Here is a 15,038-nt window from a genome sequence, read left to right as displayed (position 1 = left end):
TACCAAAACAGAGATATAGACCAATGGAACAGAGCAGAGGCCCTGGAGGCAACGCCACACATCTACAACCATCTTTTTACAAACCTGACAAAAACATGCAATGGGGAAATAATTCCCTTTTTAATAAATGGTGTTGGGAAAACTGGCTAGCAGTGTACAGAAAGCAGAAACTGGACCCCTTCCTGACACCTTACACTAAAATTAATCCAGATGGATTAAAGACTTAAACATAAGACCTAACACCATAAAAACCCTAAAAGACAACCTAGGCAAAACCATTCAGGACAGAGGCATAGGCTAGGACTTCATGACTAAAACACCAAAAGCATTATCAACAAAAGCCAAAATAGACAAATGGGATCTAATTCAACTCCAGAGCTTCTGTACAGCAAAATAAACAATCATTAGAGTGAACTGGCAACCAACAGAATGGGAAAAAAAGTTTTGCAATCTACCTGTCTGACAAAGGGCTAATATCCAGAATCTACAAAGAACTAAAACAAATTTACAAGAAAAAAACAAACCCATCCAAAAGTGGGCAAAGGATATAAGCAGACACTTTTCAAAAGAAGACATATATGAGGCCAGCAAACATATGAAAAAATGCTCATCATCACTGATTATTAGAGAATTGCAAATCAAAACCACATTGAGATACCACCTCATGCCAGTTAGAATTGCGATCATTAAAAAATCTGGAGACAACAGATGCTGGAGAAGATGTGGAGAAATAGGAACACTTTTCACTGTTGCTGGGAGTGTAAACTAGTTGAACCATTGTGGAAGACAGTGTGGTGTTTCCTCAAGGACCTAGAAATAGAAATTCCATTTGACCTAGCAATCCCATTACTGGGTATATACCTAAAGGATTATAAATCATTCTATTATAAAGACACATGCACATGTATGTCTATAGCGGTACTGTTTACAATAGCAAAGACCTAGAACCAACCCAAATGCCCATCGACAATAGACTGGACAAGGAAAATGTGGCACATATACAGCATGAAACACTATGCAGCCATAAAAACCTATGAGTTCATGTCCTTTGCAGGGACATGGATGAATCTGGAAACCATCATTTTCAGTAAACTGACTCAAGAACAGAAAATCAAACACCACATTTTCTCACTGAGAGGCAGGTGATGAACAATGAGAACACATGGACACAGGGAGGAGATCATCACACACTGGGGTCTGTTGGTGAGGCAAGGGAGGGACAGCTAGGGGGTAGGGAGGTTGGGGAGGGATAATATGGGGAGAAATAACAGATGTAGGTGACAGGGGGATGGAGGCAGCAAACTACATTGCCATGTGTTTACCTATGCAATAATCCTGCATGATCTGCACATGTATCCCAGAACCTGAAGCACAAAAAAAAAAAAAAAATGTGAATGAGAATTAATTGTGATTTCTACATGGCTTCAGAAAATATGACAGTAGAATTTATGGCTTTAAATTATCTGTGCAAGATTCACAGGATGAAAATTATGACACATAGCTTCTGTACCAGTTTTAACAAAATATCCTATAAAACTCATGTATTGAGCCTTACGAGAAATGGATCCACCAAATATTTAATATTTCATGCTCTCTATTGACTTTTTTACTTCCAGAATGTCAGTGTTAAAATGCATTATGTTATTTTTAATTGCCTTCATTAGTACATTAAAAGGTTTAATGCAACCCTCAATAAGCAACACTAAATAATCAAGTTGGAGTCACCACTCCACACTGGAAATCAAGAGAGTGGCTTACTTGGTTTAAAACAATCAAGAAAATTTTGCATTATTTAAATACTTTAAGAGCGTATTTTATTATTCCACCTTTTCTTTCATTAGTCCTATATGCTAAATGCAATTTATGTTTTTGTTTATTTAATCCAAAAATGATTAGGAAGAAGTAAAACAGGTAAAATATATGGTATTCTTTTACACTAAATACATAATATTTTTTCTTATTTTCTAACTAAATTTTTCAGCCCTACTACCTAATGAACATGTATAAGAAGTATTCTTATTATACTGATGACTATTTGTTGACTTTTTTAATATTGGATTTTCTATATTTTACAAAGTTAAATGGGTAGAAAATGGCTATTTGGTCACTTTCATTTTATTAAAGTATCAATAAAGAAAGAAACATTTCCATCAGACTCTTGATGTTACTTATTATATTATAGCATGAACAAAAGTTTTCTTATCATTTTGTTTTTGTTTTTCCAAGTTTTATTTATATATTCTATAAAAGACATTTTTCTTTTAACCATATATTATTATACTATGTTGGGGTTTTACTGTGATCCCTTACTTACATTAAGGGCTTCAAATAAGGCAAAGTTGATTTTTATTTTTTTGATGCACAAATTTTACTTATGTGAACTATTCCAATAATAATGTTAAAACTAAGCATAAATGAATCAAATTAAAATGAATGTATTATACAAATTCAATTAGAATATTCTAGCCTCTGAGTAATTGTGTGTCATTGAAACTGTTCAAGAATTATAAGTGTCTAAAATTTCAGTGACAACTCAGTAAAGTGCTTATTTGAACATAATATGGGTTAGTTACTAATTAATTCACCACTTAATTTAAAATGAGAGAACTCTAATTGTTGCATACATACATGCATAAGTCTCAATTACAGTTTAGTCAAAATAAAATCTACCATTAAATGGATGTCCAAAGTCTTTAGGACATGATTATGCAATAATAGATATCAAGAGTTTGGCATAGAACTAACAATCAATCAAGAGGTCATTTTTTAGACACCTAATTTTTACCAGTTTGTATCCACTAGCCTATTAGTCTTTTACGTCATGTAAAAGAAGACATTCTCTAATTTTAATTAATGTGCACTCATAGATCTGTTGTGAAATAGTTTGGGGTGAAGTAGATCGTGGGCTTTATCCTTTTGGCAGGATGACAGATGTAGTACTTTGAGAGTTATTCGCACTGAAATATAAGAAACACATTACTTTTCATGCCATTATAAGTTCACAAAAGAAACAAAAGAAATGTATAAAACTATGAACAAATTGCAGATGCACACAGATGCACACATAGATGTATAATCGTACATACACACATATACATATACGTATACATATATATGTATATATACATATGTGTATATATATATAAAGAACAATTAGGTAAAGTAAAAACAGGAGATGAAATGGGAGAAAAACTTGATTTTTTGTGGGACAGATGGCAATAAATCTCTGGAATTCAGAGACTAGGAGTTGAGCCTCGTCTCCTTGGATCAAGAAACAAAGAAACTGAACTTGAAAATTTAGCATCAAGCTAAGACACTCAAAGGATATTAAATTGGCTCCAGCTTGGTAATAGCCCTTGGATTCAGATGATAGGAAATTAATGAAATGATATCAAATTGAGGACCCCAGGATTCTCAAAACTTAGGTTCAACTATATATGGGTTCACTGTCAAATATAGCTAAACACAGGGAAGCAAGCCACCACAAATGAGTCATTAGAAACAACAAACAGGTTCAGACACTTACAGACATTAAATCTGGAATAATTCAATAAAAATATGAAATACCAATGAATGTTTATCCATGTTGTTGCAAATGGCAGGATCTCTTTCTTGTTTGAGGCTAAATAATATTTCATTATATATGTAAAATAATGTCTTCATTCATTAATGGACACTTAGATTGTTTCTGTATCTCAACTATTATCAATAATACGGCATTGAGCATGGGAGTGCAGATATCTATATAAAGTGGTGATTTCATTTCCCTTAGGTTTATATACACAGAAGAGGCATTGCTAAATCATATGATAATTCTATTTTTAATTTCTTTAGAAAATTCCACACTGTTTTCCACTTTAACTGCCCCAATCTGCATTCTCACCAAGAGTGTACAAAAGTTTTCTCTTTTCTACATCCTTGCCAATAATTATCTTTTTTTTTTTTTTAAATCATAGGCAATGTAAGAAATGTAAGGTCATAGCTCACTCATTGTGGCTTTGATTTACATATCCCTGATGACTATCGAGGTTGAACTTTTTTTCTTTCATATACGTGAAAGAAATTTTTTTCATATAGTGGAGAGAAGGGGTATGTTATGGTCAAAGGAAACTATCAGGCAAATGGCAGAATGTTCAATGAAAATTCTATGAGCCAAAAGAAATTGGGTGCCTGTATTCAGCATTCTTAAGGAAAATAAATTCCAACTAAAAAATTTGTATCCCGTCAACTAAGCTTCATAAACACAGCAGAAATAAGATCTTTTTCAGATAAACAAGTGCTAAGAGAATTTATTACCACCTGACCTGCCTTCCAAGAGTTTCTTAAGGTAGTGCTAAACATGGAAATAAGAGACCTTACTGGCCATCACAACAGACTTAATTGCATAAACCATTGACTTTATAAAGCAACTACACTGTCAAGTCTGCATAACAACCAGCTAACGATAAAATGACAGGCTTAAATCTACACATATCAACATTAACATTAAACATAAATGGGCTAAACACCTCAGTTAAAAAGCACAGAGTGGCAAGGTGGATGAAGAAGCAAGACCGAACTCTGTGCTATTCTTAAGAGAATCATCTCACATCCAATGATATCCGTAGTTTCAAAGTATAGGGATGGAGAAAAATCTACCAAATGAATAGAAGCAAAAAGGGCAGGGCTTGCTATTCTAATTTCAGACAAAAGGGATGTTAAACCAACAACAATCGAAAGTGACAAAGAAGGGCATTAGATGATAATGAAGTGTTTGATTTAGAAGAAGACTAAACTATCCTTATATGCACCCAACACAGGAACACCCAGATTCATAAAACAAGTCCTTAGAAACCTACAAAGAGACTTAGATAACCAAACAATAATAATGGAAGACTTCAACATCCCACTGACATTATAAGACATATTTATTGAGGCAGAAAACTAACAAAGATATTTGCGACCTGAACTAGACACTTGACAAAATGGACATAACAGACACCTACAGAACACTCCATCCAACAACAAAGAATCTATATTCTCATCTTCACATAGCACATACTATAAAATCAACCACATGATCAGTCATAAAACAGTTCTTAACAAAAACAAAAAAGAAACACACTGAAATACCTACCACACTCTTGAATTACAGCCCAATACAAATAGAAATCAATAAGAAGAAGAGCTCTCAGAACCATAGAATTACATGGAAATGAAACAACTTTTTCATGAGTGACTTTGGGGTAAATAATGAAATTAAGGCAGGAATCAAGTAATTATTTGAAACTAATAGAAGAAAAGATATAGTAGAATCTCTGTTTCACAGCTAAAGCTATGTTAAGAGAAAAACTTGTAGTAGAACATGCCAGAATCAAAAAGCTAGAAAGATCTCAAATTAACAACATAACATCACAGTAGAAGAACTAGAAAAACAAGAACAAGCAAACCTCAAAACTAGCAGAAGCAAATAAATACCCAGAATCATAGTTGAATTGAATGAAATTGAGATGTGAAAAACAATACAAAAGTTCAATGAAAAAACTGATTTTTTTTAAAGAATAAATAAGATTGATAGACTGCTATCTAGACTAATAAAGAAAAAGAGAGAAGATCCAGATGATCCAGATAAACACAGTCAGAAATGAAATGATAAAACAACATTACCATCTACCCTACAGAAATACAGAAAAAAACCTTCAGAGACTACAACAATCACCTCTATGCACACCAACTAGAAAACCTAGAAAAATATTGAACTTTATCAAAAGCCTTTTCTGCATCTATTGAGATGACCATTTGGTTTGCATTTGTAGTTCTGCCTTTGTGATAATTCATGTTTATTTACTCATGTATGTTCAAACAACCTTGCATCCCAGGGATAAAGCTTACTAGATTGTGGTGAATTTTTGAGAGCAAGTGGCTAAGTCCCTATAAACATTCCACTTCCCAAGATTGAACTAGAAAGAAATTGAAACCTTGAAAAGACCAGCAACAAGTTGCAAAATTAAATCCAGGGTCAGAGGAATATACACCAAAATGTACCAGATATATAAGAACTTCTGGTATTAATTCTACTGAAACTATTCCAAAAAATTGAGAGGAGACACTTCCCTACCTCATTCAAGAAGGTTAGCACATTCTGGCAGACAGGACAATAAAAGAGAAAACTTCAGGCCAATATCCCTGATAAACACACCTTCAGAAATCCACTACAAAATACTAGCAACAAAATTCAGCAGGGCATCAAAGAGTTACTTCACCACAATAACATGTATGCCAAACTCCTGTGACATATGATATACCTATATAACAAACCAGCACATGTACCTTCTGAAGCTAAAATAAAAGTTAGAAAGAAAAAATTGAAAAATAAATAAAAATACAAAATAAACATTACAGCTATTTGAAAATATAAAATAAAATTCATTATTTATCTGTGTAGCTATCTATATCTATCAAATAGAATTTTGGAGCTGTAAAGTACAATAGCTAAAATAAGAAATTGAAAAAATAATTACAGGAGGTTAGTAGCAGATTTGATCAGAAAGAAGACAGAATCTGTGAACTTGAAGATAAGACCACTGAAATTATCTAATCTGAAGAGTGGGAAGAAAAAAGAATGAAAACAACCTGAAGGAGCTGTTGGCCAACATCATTGGACCAACATATACATTGTGAAGTCCAAAACAAAGAAGACAGAAAAGAGCAAAAAAAAAAAAAAAAAAAAAAAAAAAAATTGAAAAAATATTTATGACCAGAATTTTCCCCAAGATTGAGAAAAGACAAGAATTTACACATCCAAGAAGTTCAAAAATCTTCAAGTAGGATAAACTCGAAGAGATCCATACACAAATATATTATAGTCAAATTGTTGGAAAGTAGAGATAAAATCTTGAAAGCATCAGGAGAGAAGTGTCTCCTCATATACTAGAGATCCTCAAAAAAGACTGACAGCTGACTTCTAAAAAAAGTCTATGGGGACCAGAAGTCAGTAGAATAACATTTCTAAGGAAAGAACAAAACAAAAATGTAAACTAAGAGTTATGTATTAGCAAAACTGTCCACACAAGAATGAAGGAGAAATTAAGATATTTCTAGGTAAACTAAAGCTAAGGCAGCATAGAAATAAAGCCTCACATCTATTATCAATTAATTTTTTAGAAAGGTGCCAAGACATGTCAATGGAGAATGACATGAGTAGTCTCTCATGTCAATGAGTAGTCTCTTAAACATATGGTGCTGAGAAAATTGGATAGCCGCAGGCAAAAAAATGAAGTTGAATCCTTCTACCCTATACAATAATTAACACAAAATAAACTAAAGACCTACAATATACAATAATTAACTCAAAATAAACTAAAGACCTACAATTAAGAACTTAAACTGTAAAACTCTTAGAAGAAAATACAATGGGAAATTTTAATGACCTTGGATTTGGCAATGAATTTTAACATTTATACAATTATGTATATGACATCAAAAACATAGATCACAAAAGAAAAAAATAGATAACTTGGATTTCATTAATGTAAAAACTTTTGGGTATCAAAGAACATTATGAAGAGTGAAAACAACTCACAGAATGGGATAAAATATGTGCAAATCATATATCTGATAAGGGATTAAATGTGTAAATGTTCTTATACTTGTTACCTACATTTAAAAAAATAAAATAAGAGAATGTACAACTAAATATTATTAGAAAACAGGACACGTGTAGAGACCAGCATAGACTAAAAGAGAATGACATTGTGATAGTGAATTTTAAAACTTGCATAACATTGAAATGTTTCCAGAAAGATAAAACTAATCTAAATTGAGTAAAAATATCAGAAAGCTCAGGTTGTTATATAACTATTAAAATATTAAATAAACAATAAAGAGTCAATCCTCAGTCTCCAGAAAGAGACTTAGATGTTTTCTTAGAACAGTTCTGTTTAACTTTCAAGAATAAATTATTCCCAAGCTTGAATCTCTTATGTACAACAAAGAGTGTAAACCTGTCAACTTATTAGTGATATCAGTAAAATTTTGATACTAAATCAACAAGGACAACCAGAGAAAAAAGCTTTAGTTTTGCCAAGTATATCTACTTTACTAATAGCCTTAATGATGAAATATGGAAACATTCCCTCTTAAATGAGATACAATTTAATGAGGCCAATTGTTATCTGTTCTAGTATACATTTTACCAGATACCAAGGAAGTTAGGATTTTAAAAATGCAAAATTTGGAAAAGAAGAACATAAAATATTATTTACAGATGACATGTTGCTATGTAGAAAACTAAATATAATTTACAAATGTTTTTAAATAATATGGAAGCTTTATCCAGTGGCTAGATAGATCAATGTACAAAAACTAAATTTCATTTCTATGTGTCAAAAAAAGTTCCAGATATTAAGATAAATACCATTTTCAAAAACAAAAAGCACTTTCAAGATGTAATATATGTATATATATATATATAAATTTATTAAAAGACTTTTAGAGATCTAAATAATTAAAAAGATAAGTCAGCCTTGTGTGTAGGGAGATTCAATACCTTAAGATGTCATTTCTCACCAAATTAGTTATACAATGCAATTCCAATAAATAGCCCCAAACAACTTTTGAAGAATTTTACAAGTGTATATGTGAAAGACAAATTGTCCAAGAGTAGTCAAAAAACTCCCAAAAAACAAAAGGATTATGTGTGTGGAGTATCTGACTTAAAAGATTCATTCTTATCTTACAGTAATAATAATAAGCCAATTTGTGGTAGTTCAGGTACATACAAACTGATCAAGAAAACAAGATATAGAATCCAAAATCCAACATACTTATAAATAGAACTGTGATATATGCTAAAGTTTGCTGACCATTGGGGAAAGAAGGGCTATTTATTCAATAAAAAGTAGTGAGACAACTGGATATTCATATTGTAGGGAAAAACCAAAAGGAATACTGTGCTAATTTATATTGCTGCATGAAACATTACCTAAAATCAGCAAAATGCAGCAACATAAAGTTGTTATCTCACAGTTTCCATAGGAAAGAAGTCTGAGCACGGATACCTGGCTCTTCTTTTCAAGGTCATACCAGGGTGAAATCAAAGCATTGGCCAGCAATATGATCTCATTTGAAACTGTAGGGCTTATTCCAAGCTCACTTGTTGGCAGAATTCAATTATTGTGGTTGTAGGACTTAGGCCCTCATCTCCTAAAGGTTACCCACTGCTCCATGCTTTCCACAGCATGGCAGTATGTATCTTCAAGGCCAAGAGGAGAGCATCTCTTCTGATTTTTTGTTAGCTTGTTTTTTGATCTCTCACTTCTAGACCTTCTTTTAAAGGGAATCCCCTGAATTAGTCAAGGTCACTCAGGATAATCTCCCTTTTAATGAACTTAAAGTCAACTCATTAGAGACCTTAATTGCACATTTGTAATATTTCTTCACTATTTCCATATAATATAACCTAATCATAGAATTGATAATCCATCATCTTCATAGCTCTTCCCTACACTGAAAGGGAGTGTATTATACAGGTTATCTGCACCAGGGGAGTAGAATAGTGGAAGACATTTCAGAATTCTGCCTACCACACATTCCTACTTTGCAGTTTCTGTAAAAGTCAATTCACAAAAGCAAAAAGATATGGAGATACATCTTTATGAGCTTAGGTTATTAATATTAATAATTTTTACCAGAGTAAGACTTGCCTATCTACTGTTTTATGAGTAGATAGGCAAGTCCTACTCTGGTAAAGTTAATAACTTTTTCTTATCAAATGATCTAACAAAGGAAGTTTTTCTTTTTTAAAGAAAAAACAAAGCTGTGAACTTGAAGCTATTGCAACACATTTAATGTAATGGATTAGTACCCATAATATAGAAAGCTGATCTCAACTAGTGAGCCAAGTCCAATGGTGTACTATGAGTGAGCCACAAGTAGAACTAAGATATTGATTTTAGCTCTCTCTATGGAAGAGAAGGTCCTGGGCAAAAAATAAAAATAAAATTTCCATTACAAGCAGCAGCATCTGTTCACCTTTGTGTCTTACAAATATTATTGCTTTCAAAGTGTGCTACAATGAAATGTTTTCAGAATCACCAGTAAAAAGAATTCTTGCAAACAATAACAAGTAGACAAATAGTCCAAGAAAAAAAATGCCAAAACACAAATAGTTGTGTCACAGAAAAGGAAATATAAATGATACATAAACATATAAAAAGATATGCAACTCAGTAATAAGGAAAATTCAAAAAAAAATAACTTTTTACACTCACTAGAGTGGTAGGAATAAATACATTCAATGCACACAATTGTGAACATTTGAATTGGTAAAACAATTTAGAAACCATATGGTACTAGGTTATAAAACGAACTTTTGCTGTTATTACCTAGCAAGTATATTGCCTAGAGACATACTTGAAAATGTGAACCAAAAGATATTTGATATTGCTCATGACAACGTTACTTATAGTACCCCAAAAAACAAAAAGAAAATGGGAAACAATCTAAATTTGTATTGGTAGGTAATTATTAATGGAAATTATATTTAAATGTAAATAAAACAAATAAATGTGTTTTTAAAATTATGATCATGTTAAAATGTATAATTCAAAGTTTTTATACATATGCTATATTTAAACTTGGCCAAAAAATGTAAATATCAAAATATTTTATAAAACAAGTAATAAGTGTAGTCAAAAGTTGTTTTTATTGTATACCAAAAAAAAAAGCCAGGATATTAAATCCTTTATTTTTAATCATTTTTATAATAACAAAGTAGCAAATAGTTATAAATATTACTAAGGAAATATCTTCTGCATTTATTCTCTCATAATATGGTAACCTCAGACATTCATTTTATCAGGTGATGAATAATACTTTATTATAAATTATTTTTTGCTCAAAGCACGACTATATATAGGACATTATGTAATTTCTGTACTGATTCTCAATTACAGTTTTAAAGTATTATAGCTAAATTTAATATTACAATTTAATTAAATCTGAATTTTTGCATAGGTATATAAACAATATGTGAATACATTAGTATAATTTAGTAAAATATAATGCTGAATTATATACCATTGTATAGTGTGCCTCTCATTTTTGCCATTCATTTTAATATATTTGAGGAATTCTGTTACCAAAGGATACATAAAAATAAACTTGATACCATTCTGGCAATCTAGATTCAAGTTTAGCTCTAACAAATTTTAAGCTTTACTACTTAATGGAAATAGCGCACTCTGTTTCTATATGTTAACTTTATAAAATATACATGCAAATGTGTGGAAAGAGGAAAACCACTCTCCACCTACATATACTTTTTATAAAGGCTTCTTAAAGTAGATTTGCTTTAATCATTCTTCAAATAAGAGTATTCTATAAACGGAAACCATGAAATTTAATTTAAAATGTAATGCAGAAAATACAATACAGCAAGTAAAAGTCATGTAATGATATTATGATTGAACTTTAAGAATATTCTAACACGACTTGCTTCCATGCTCTGAAATTATATACATTTATATATAATTGGACTGCTTGTATACGTGTGTGTATGTGTGTGGCGAAAGACTGTTCATTTTTAATGTTTTTCTGCCATTGCTTTTTTTGTTGTTTTTATTACATAATGCAATATATTTAAGGTGTATGTTTCTATTTACTGCTAGGTTATCCAGATAAATTTTGAAGAATTTGATTTGGAGATTGGCTATGATACCTTGACAATTGGTGATGGTGGCGAAGTTGGAGATCCTAGGACAGTGCTCCAAGTGTAAGTTTCCAATGTTTCATTTTTTCCTTAGCCTATCGGGTACTAAAAAAATTTTACCTTCAAATTAATGTTTTACATTGATCTCTCCCACTATCAGCAGAAGATGCATAATAACTTATTATTATTAACTTTCATAGAATCTGTTAGTGCTTCTTCAGTGAGATTTAAGACACTTTGTCTCAGTTCATTTGGGCATCTCTAACAAAATGCAGTAAACTGGGTAACTTATAAACAATAGAAATATATTTTTTACAATTTTAAAGGCTAGGAAGTACAAGATTAGGTGTCAGTAGATTTGACATCTGGTGAGGGCTTGTTGATCTAACCTGATGCTTCTCAAAATAGAGTCTTTTTGCATCATGAATGCATAACAAATATCTGGTGTACATTTGAAAATGTAGATTTCTAGGCCATCAACCCCGACTTACTGAATCAGCATCTCCAGGATTTGAATTTATCAATCTATATTTTAACAGAATCACTGATAATCCTTATGCATATAAAATTTGAGAACAACTGATATAAATCTTTAAAAAAATAGTATCAGCATAGATAGCGACTAGTGGTAATGCCCCTATTATGTGTGTTTGTGTATTTCTTCCTATGTAAAGGTAAGTTAAATTGACGAAAGGTAAGCTAATTCTCTTTTCCTTTTTTTTCTCTTTTTCCTCTTCCTTTTATTTTCTTTTTAATTTTACAAGAAGGCCTTCTAGGAATATTATTCCAGAATCCTGTAATAAACCAAGGGTTAACCTCATAGTCACACATAGTATATTATAGGCCCCAATATTACTGCACTGTAGTCTTATTTTTCTAGAAAACAAAACAAAAACAAAACCTACTCATCTATCTTCACGCACTCTTGACCTCACCTACGGCCTCTCTCCTCTGTCTGCAACACGGATATCATTGATCAACATGATTTTGTTGTCTATCTCTGGCCTACTACAGCTCCATTTTGCATTTCTTAAGGTGTGATGGACAAATGGGTCAGTAATCTACATGCTTTACATATTCAGTTATTAGTTCATTTTCAACTGCTATAGAGAACTACCTGAGACTAGGAAATTTAAGAAAAAAGATGTTAAATTTACTTTCAGTTTCACAGGCTTAACAGGAAGCATGACTGGGAGGCCTTAGAAAACTTACAATTGCGGCCGAATGTAAAGGGGAAGCCAGTACCTTCTTCACATGGTGGCAGGAGAGAAAGACAGAGAGCAAAGGGGGAAGTCCCACACATTTTAAAACCATCAGATCTTATGAGAACTGACTTACTGTCATGAGAACAACATGAGAGAAATCCACCCCCAAGATCCAATCACCTCCCACCGGGTCCCTCCTCCAACTCGACATGAGATTTGGATGGGGACACAAATCCAAACCATATCATTTATGTTACTTGCATTTTTGTAACTTTATTCTTAGTATTTCCTCTCTTGAAAATGATGAACATTTTTGTTGCACCTGAGCAATATATTGAGCCTGTTAAGCATATCACCACACTGAGCTGACATTTTCCAGACACAATTGACAGTTCCTCCTAAATCTTCTTGTAGATTTATACCTGATAGTTTGGATTTCATTATATTATAAATTTACATATATTTTATTTACAATATACCGTAAAATTGTATATATATAAAATGGCAGCAACAGAGCTGCTCTTAGTAGCTATGTTTTTTATTCCTGTTATTGTTTGTCAAATACAGAGTTTTAATGAACTGAAAATTACATATAAAATTTTGAATTCATGGTTTCTTGTAAAACTGATGACACTAGATCTTCATAGTCATGTGGCAAAAATTGACTGGGACTGTCTTCTGCCTCCTTTAGAGAGGGCATAGATTCGTCGAGGCCACTCATCCCCTTATCATTTTGCACTTGAGCTTCTAAGATCCTTCACTTTGCCTACCTGGACCTGTAGCTAACATAACACCTGACATAAGACAAAATGTGGTTTGCTTTCTCTATCAATTTATGCATTGTTTTCCAAATAAATATATCTGTTTCTTTACCTGACACTCATAAACATTGAAGTTTCTTGGATATTAATAATATATGGCAAATTTGGTGATTAATCCCCACACATCACAGAATTACTCTCTATACGTTTGATCAATCCCATCATATGCTTTTTAGAAATAAAATTGTAAAACATGTATTTGATGGGACATCTTTTCTTTTTTCTTCTTAAGACAGAAAACTGGATTTTAGATTCAGATTCTTAAACACATGAGCAAGAAAAGTCAGGCTAACTAGTAAATTGACTAAAAAATATTTTTAAAGCAGCTTCTATAATATATCTGCCACAAAAGAAACTTCATATCTCAGCATGGGATGAAATATTAGAAATCATTTTGTTAAACTGAAATTCAAGATCATAGATGCTATGTCCTCCTATTGCCGCTTTCTTAAAAAAAATGCTCTTTGAGCTAATTAGTGTGACACAATTATAAGTAGAAATATTATAAATATATGTATGTATATATCTTTATAGTAATCCAGTAAAACTGAGAAAAAAGATGTCAAAATTATCTTAAATATGCAACCGTTAGAATTGGTTAAATATAAAATGGATACATTTATTGGGAGTTAGCAGTGATCTGTACAATCCCTAACGTTAAAAAAAAATGTTTTTGAACCATATTATTTACTCTGTTTTAATGTTAGAAAAATTATGAAGATATTCATGAATTCTGATGTATGCATTGATATTCTTTTTGGACAGAAATCATTGTATAAATAACATAGAATGACTATTAGATATTATTTTTCAAAAGAATACCAAGTATAATGGGTGTTCCTACACCATCAAATTTAAAGTTTCCAATGAGAACTGTATCTTCACTGGGGACTAAAAATTAAGACTTTAGGCCAGGGCCAAGATGGCCAACTAGAAGCAGTGGCAGTCAGAAGCTCCTATTGAAAAGTTCCACGACAGTGTGAGAGTCCTGCACTGGCCATCAAGATATCCAGATTCTGTTATCAGAGCTGACTAGGTGGCTGGCATGATCCAACAAGAGGAAGAGCATTGTGGTGTGGCAGCCCACCTGAGAGCCACGTGGGGCAGGGGACTCCCCATTCCACAGCCAAGGGAGGTAGTGAGTGCACATGCTACCCAGCCTGAGAAACCATGCTTTTCCCACGGAACTGTGAAGCCCACAGATTGGACGATCCCACTCGTGAACACACAGCACCAGAGCCTAGGGCCCCAACCACGGAGCCACACAGATTCTCAATAGCCACTCAGCTAGAATCTACTTAAGCCTACAGAGCTCCCAGGGGG

General features: G+C 32.4%; 1 protein-coding gene across 1 annotated transcript in view; it reads left to right on the top strand.

Moving 5' to 3' along the window:
• CSMD3 (CUB and Sushi multiple domains 3) overlaps positions 1 to 15,038 on the top strand; it is a 1,293,678-nt gene that overhangs the window by 611,523 nt on the left and 667,117 nt on the right. The window contains exon 12 of the mRNA XM_012443291.2: positions 11,649 to 11,752. Within this exon, the coding sequence (XP_012298714.2) occupies positions 11,649 to 11,752 (104 nt within the window). The remainder of the gene's footprint in view (positions 1 to 11,648; positions 11,753 to 15,038) is intronic.

The sequence above is a fragment of the Aotus nancymaae genome, unplaced genomic scaffold (genome assembly GCF_030222135.1).
Source record: "Aotus nancymaae isolate 86718 unplaced genomic scaffold, 86718_ANA_hifiasm-v0.15.2.pri h1tg000036l, whole genome shotgun sequence".
NCBI lineage: Eukaryota > Metazoa > Chordata > Mammalia > Primates > Aotidae > Aotus > Aotus nancymaae.
Note: the sequence above shows the minus strand (reverse complement) of the source record. Positions and strands in the feature narration are given on the sequence as shown.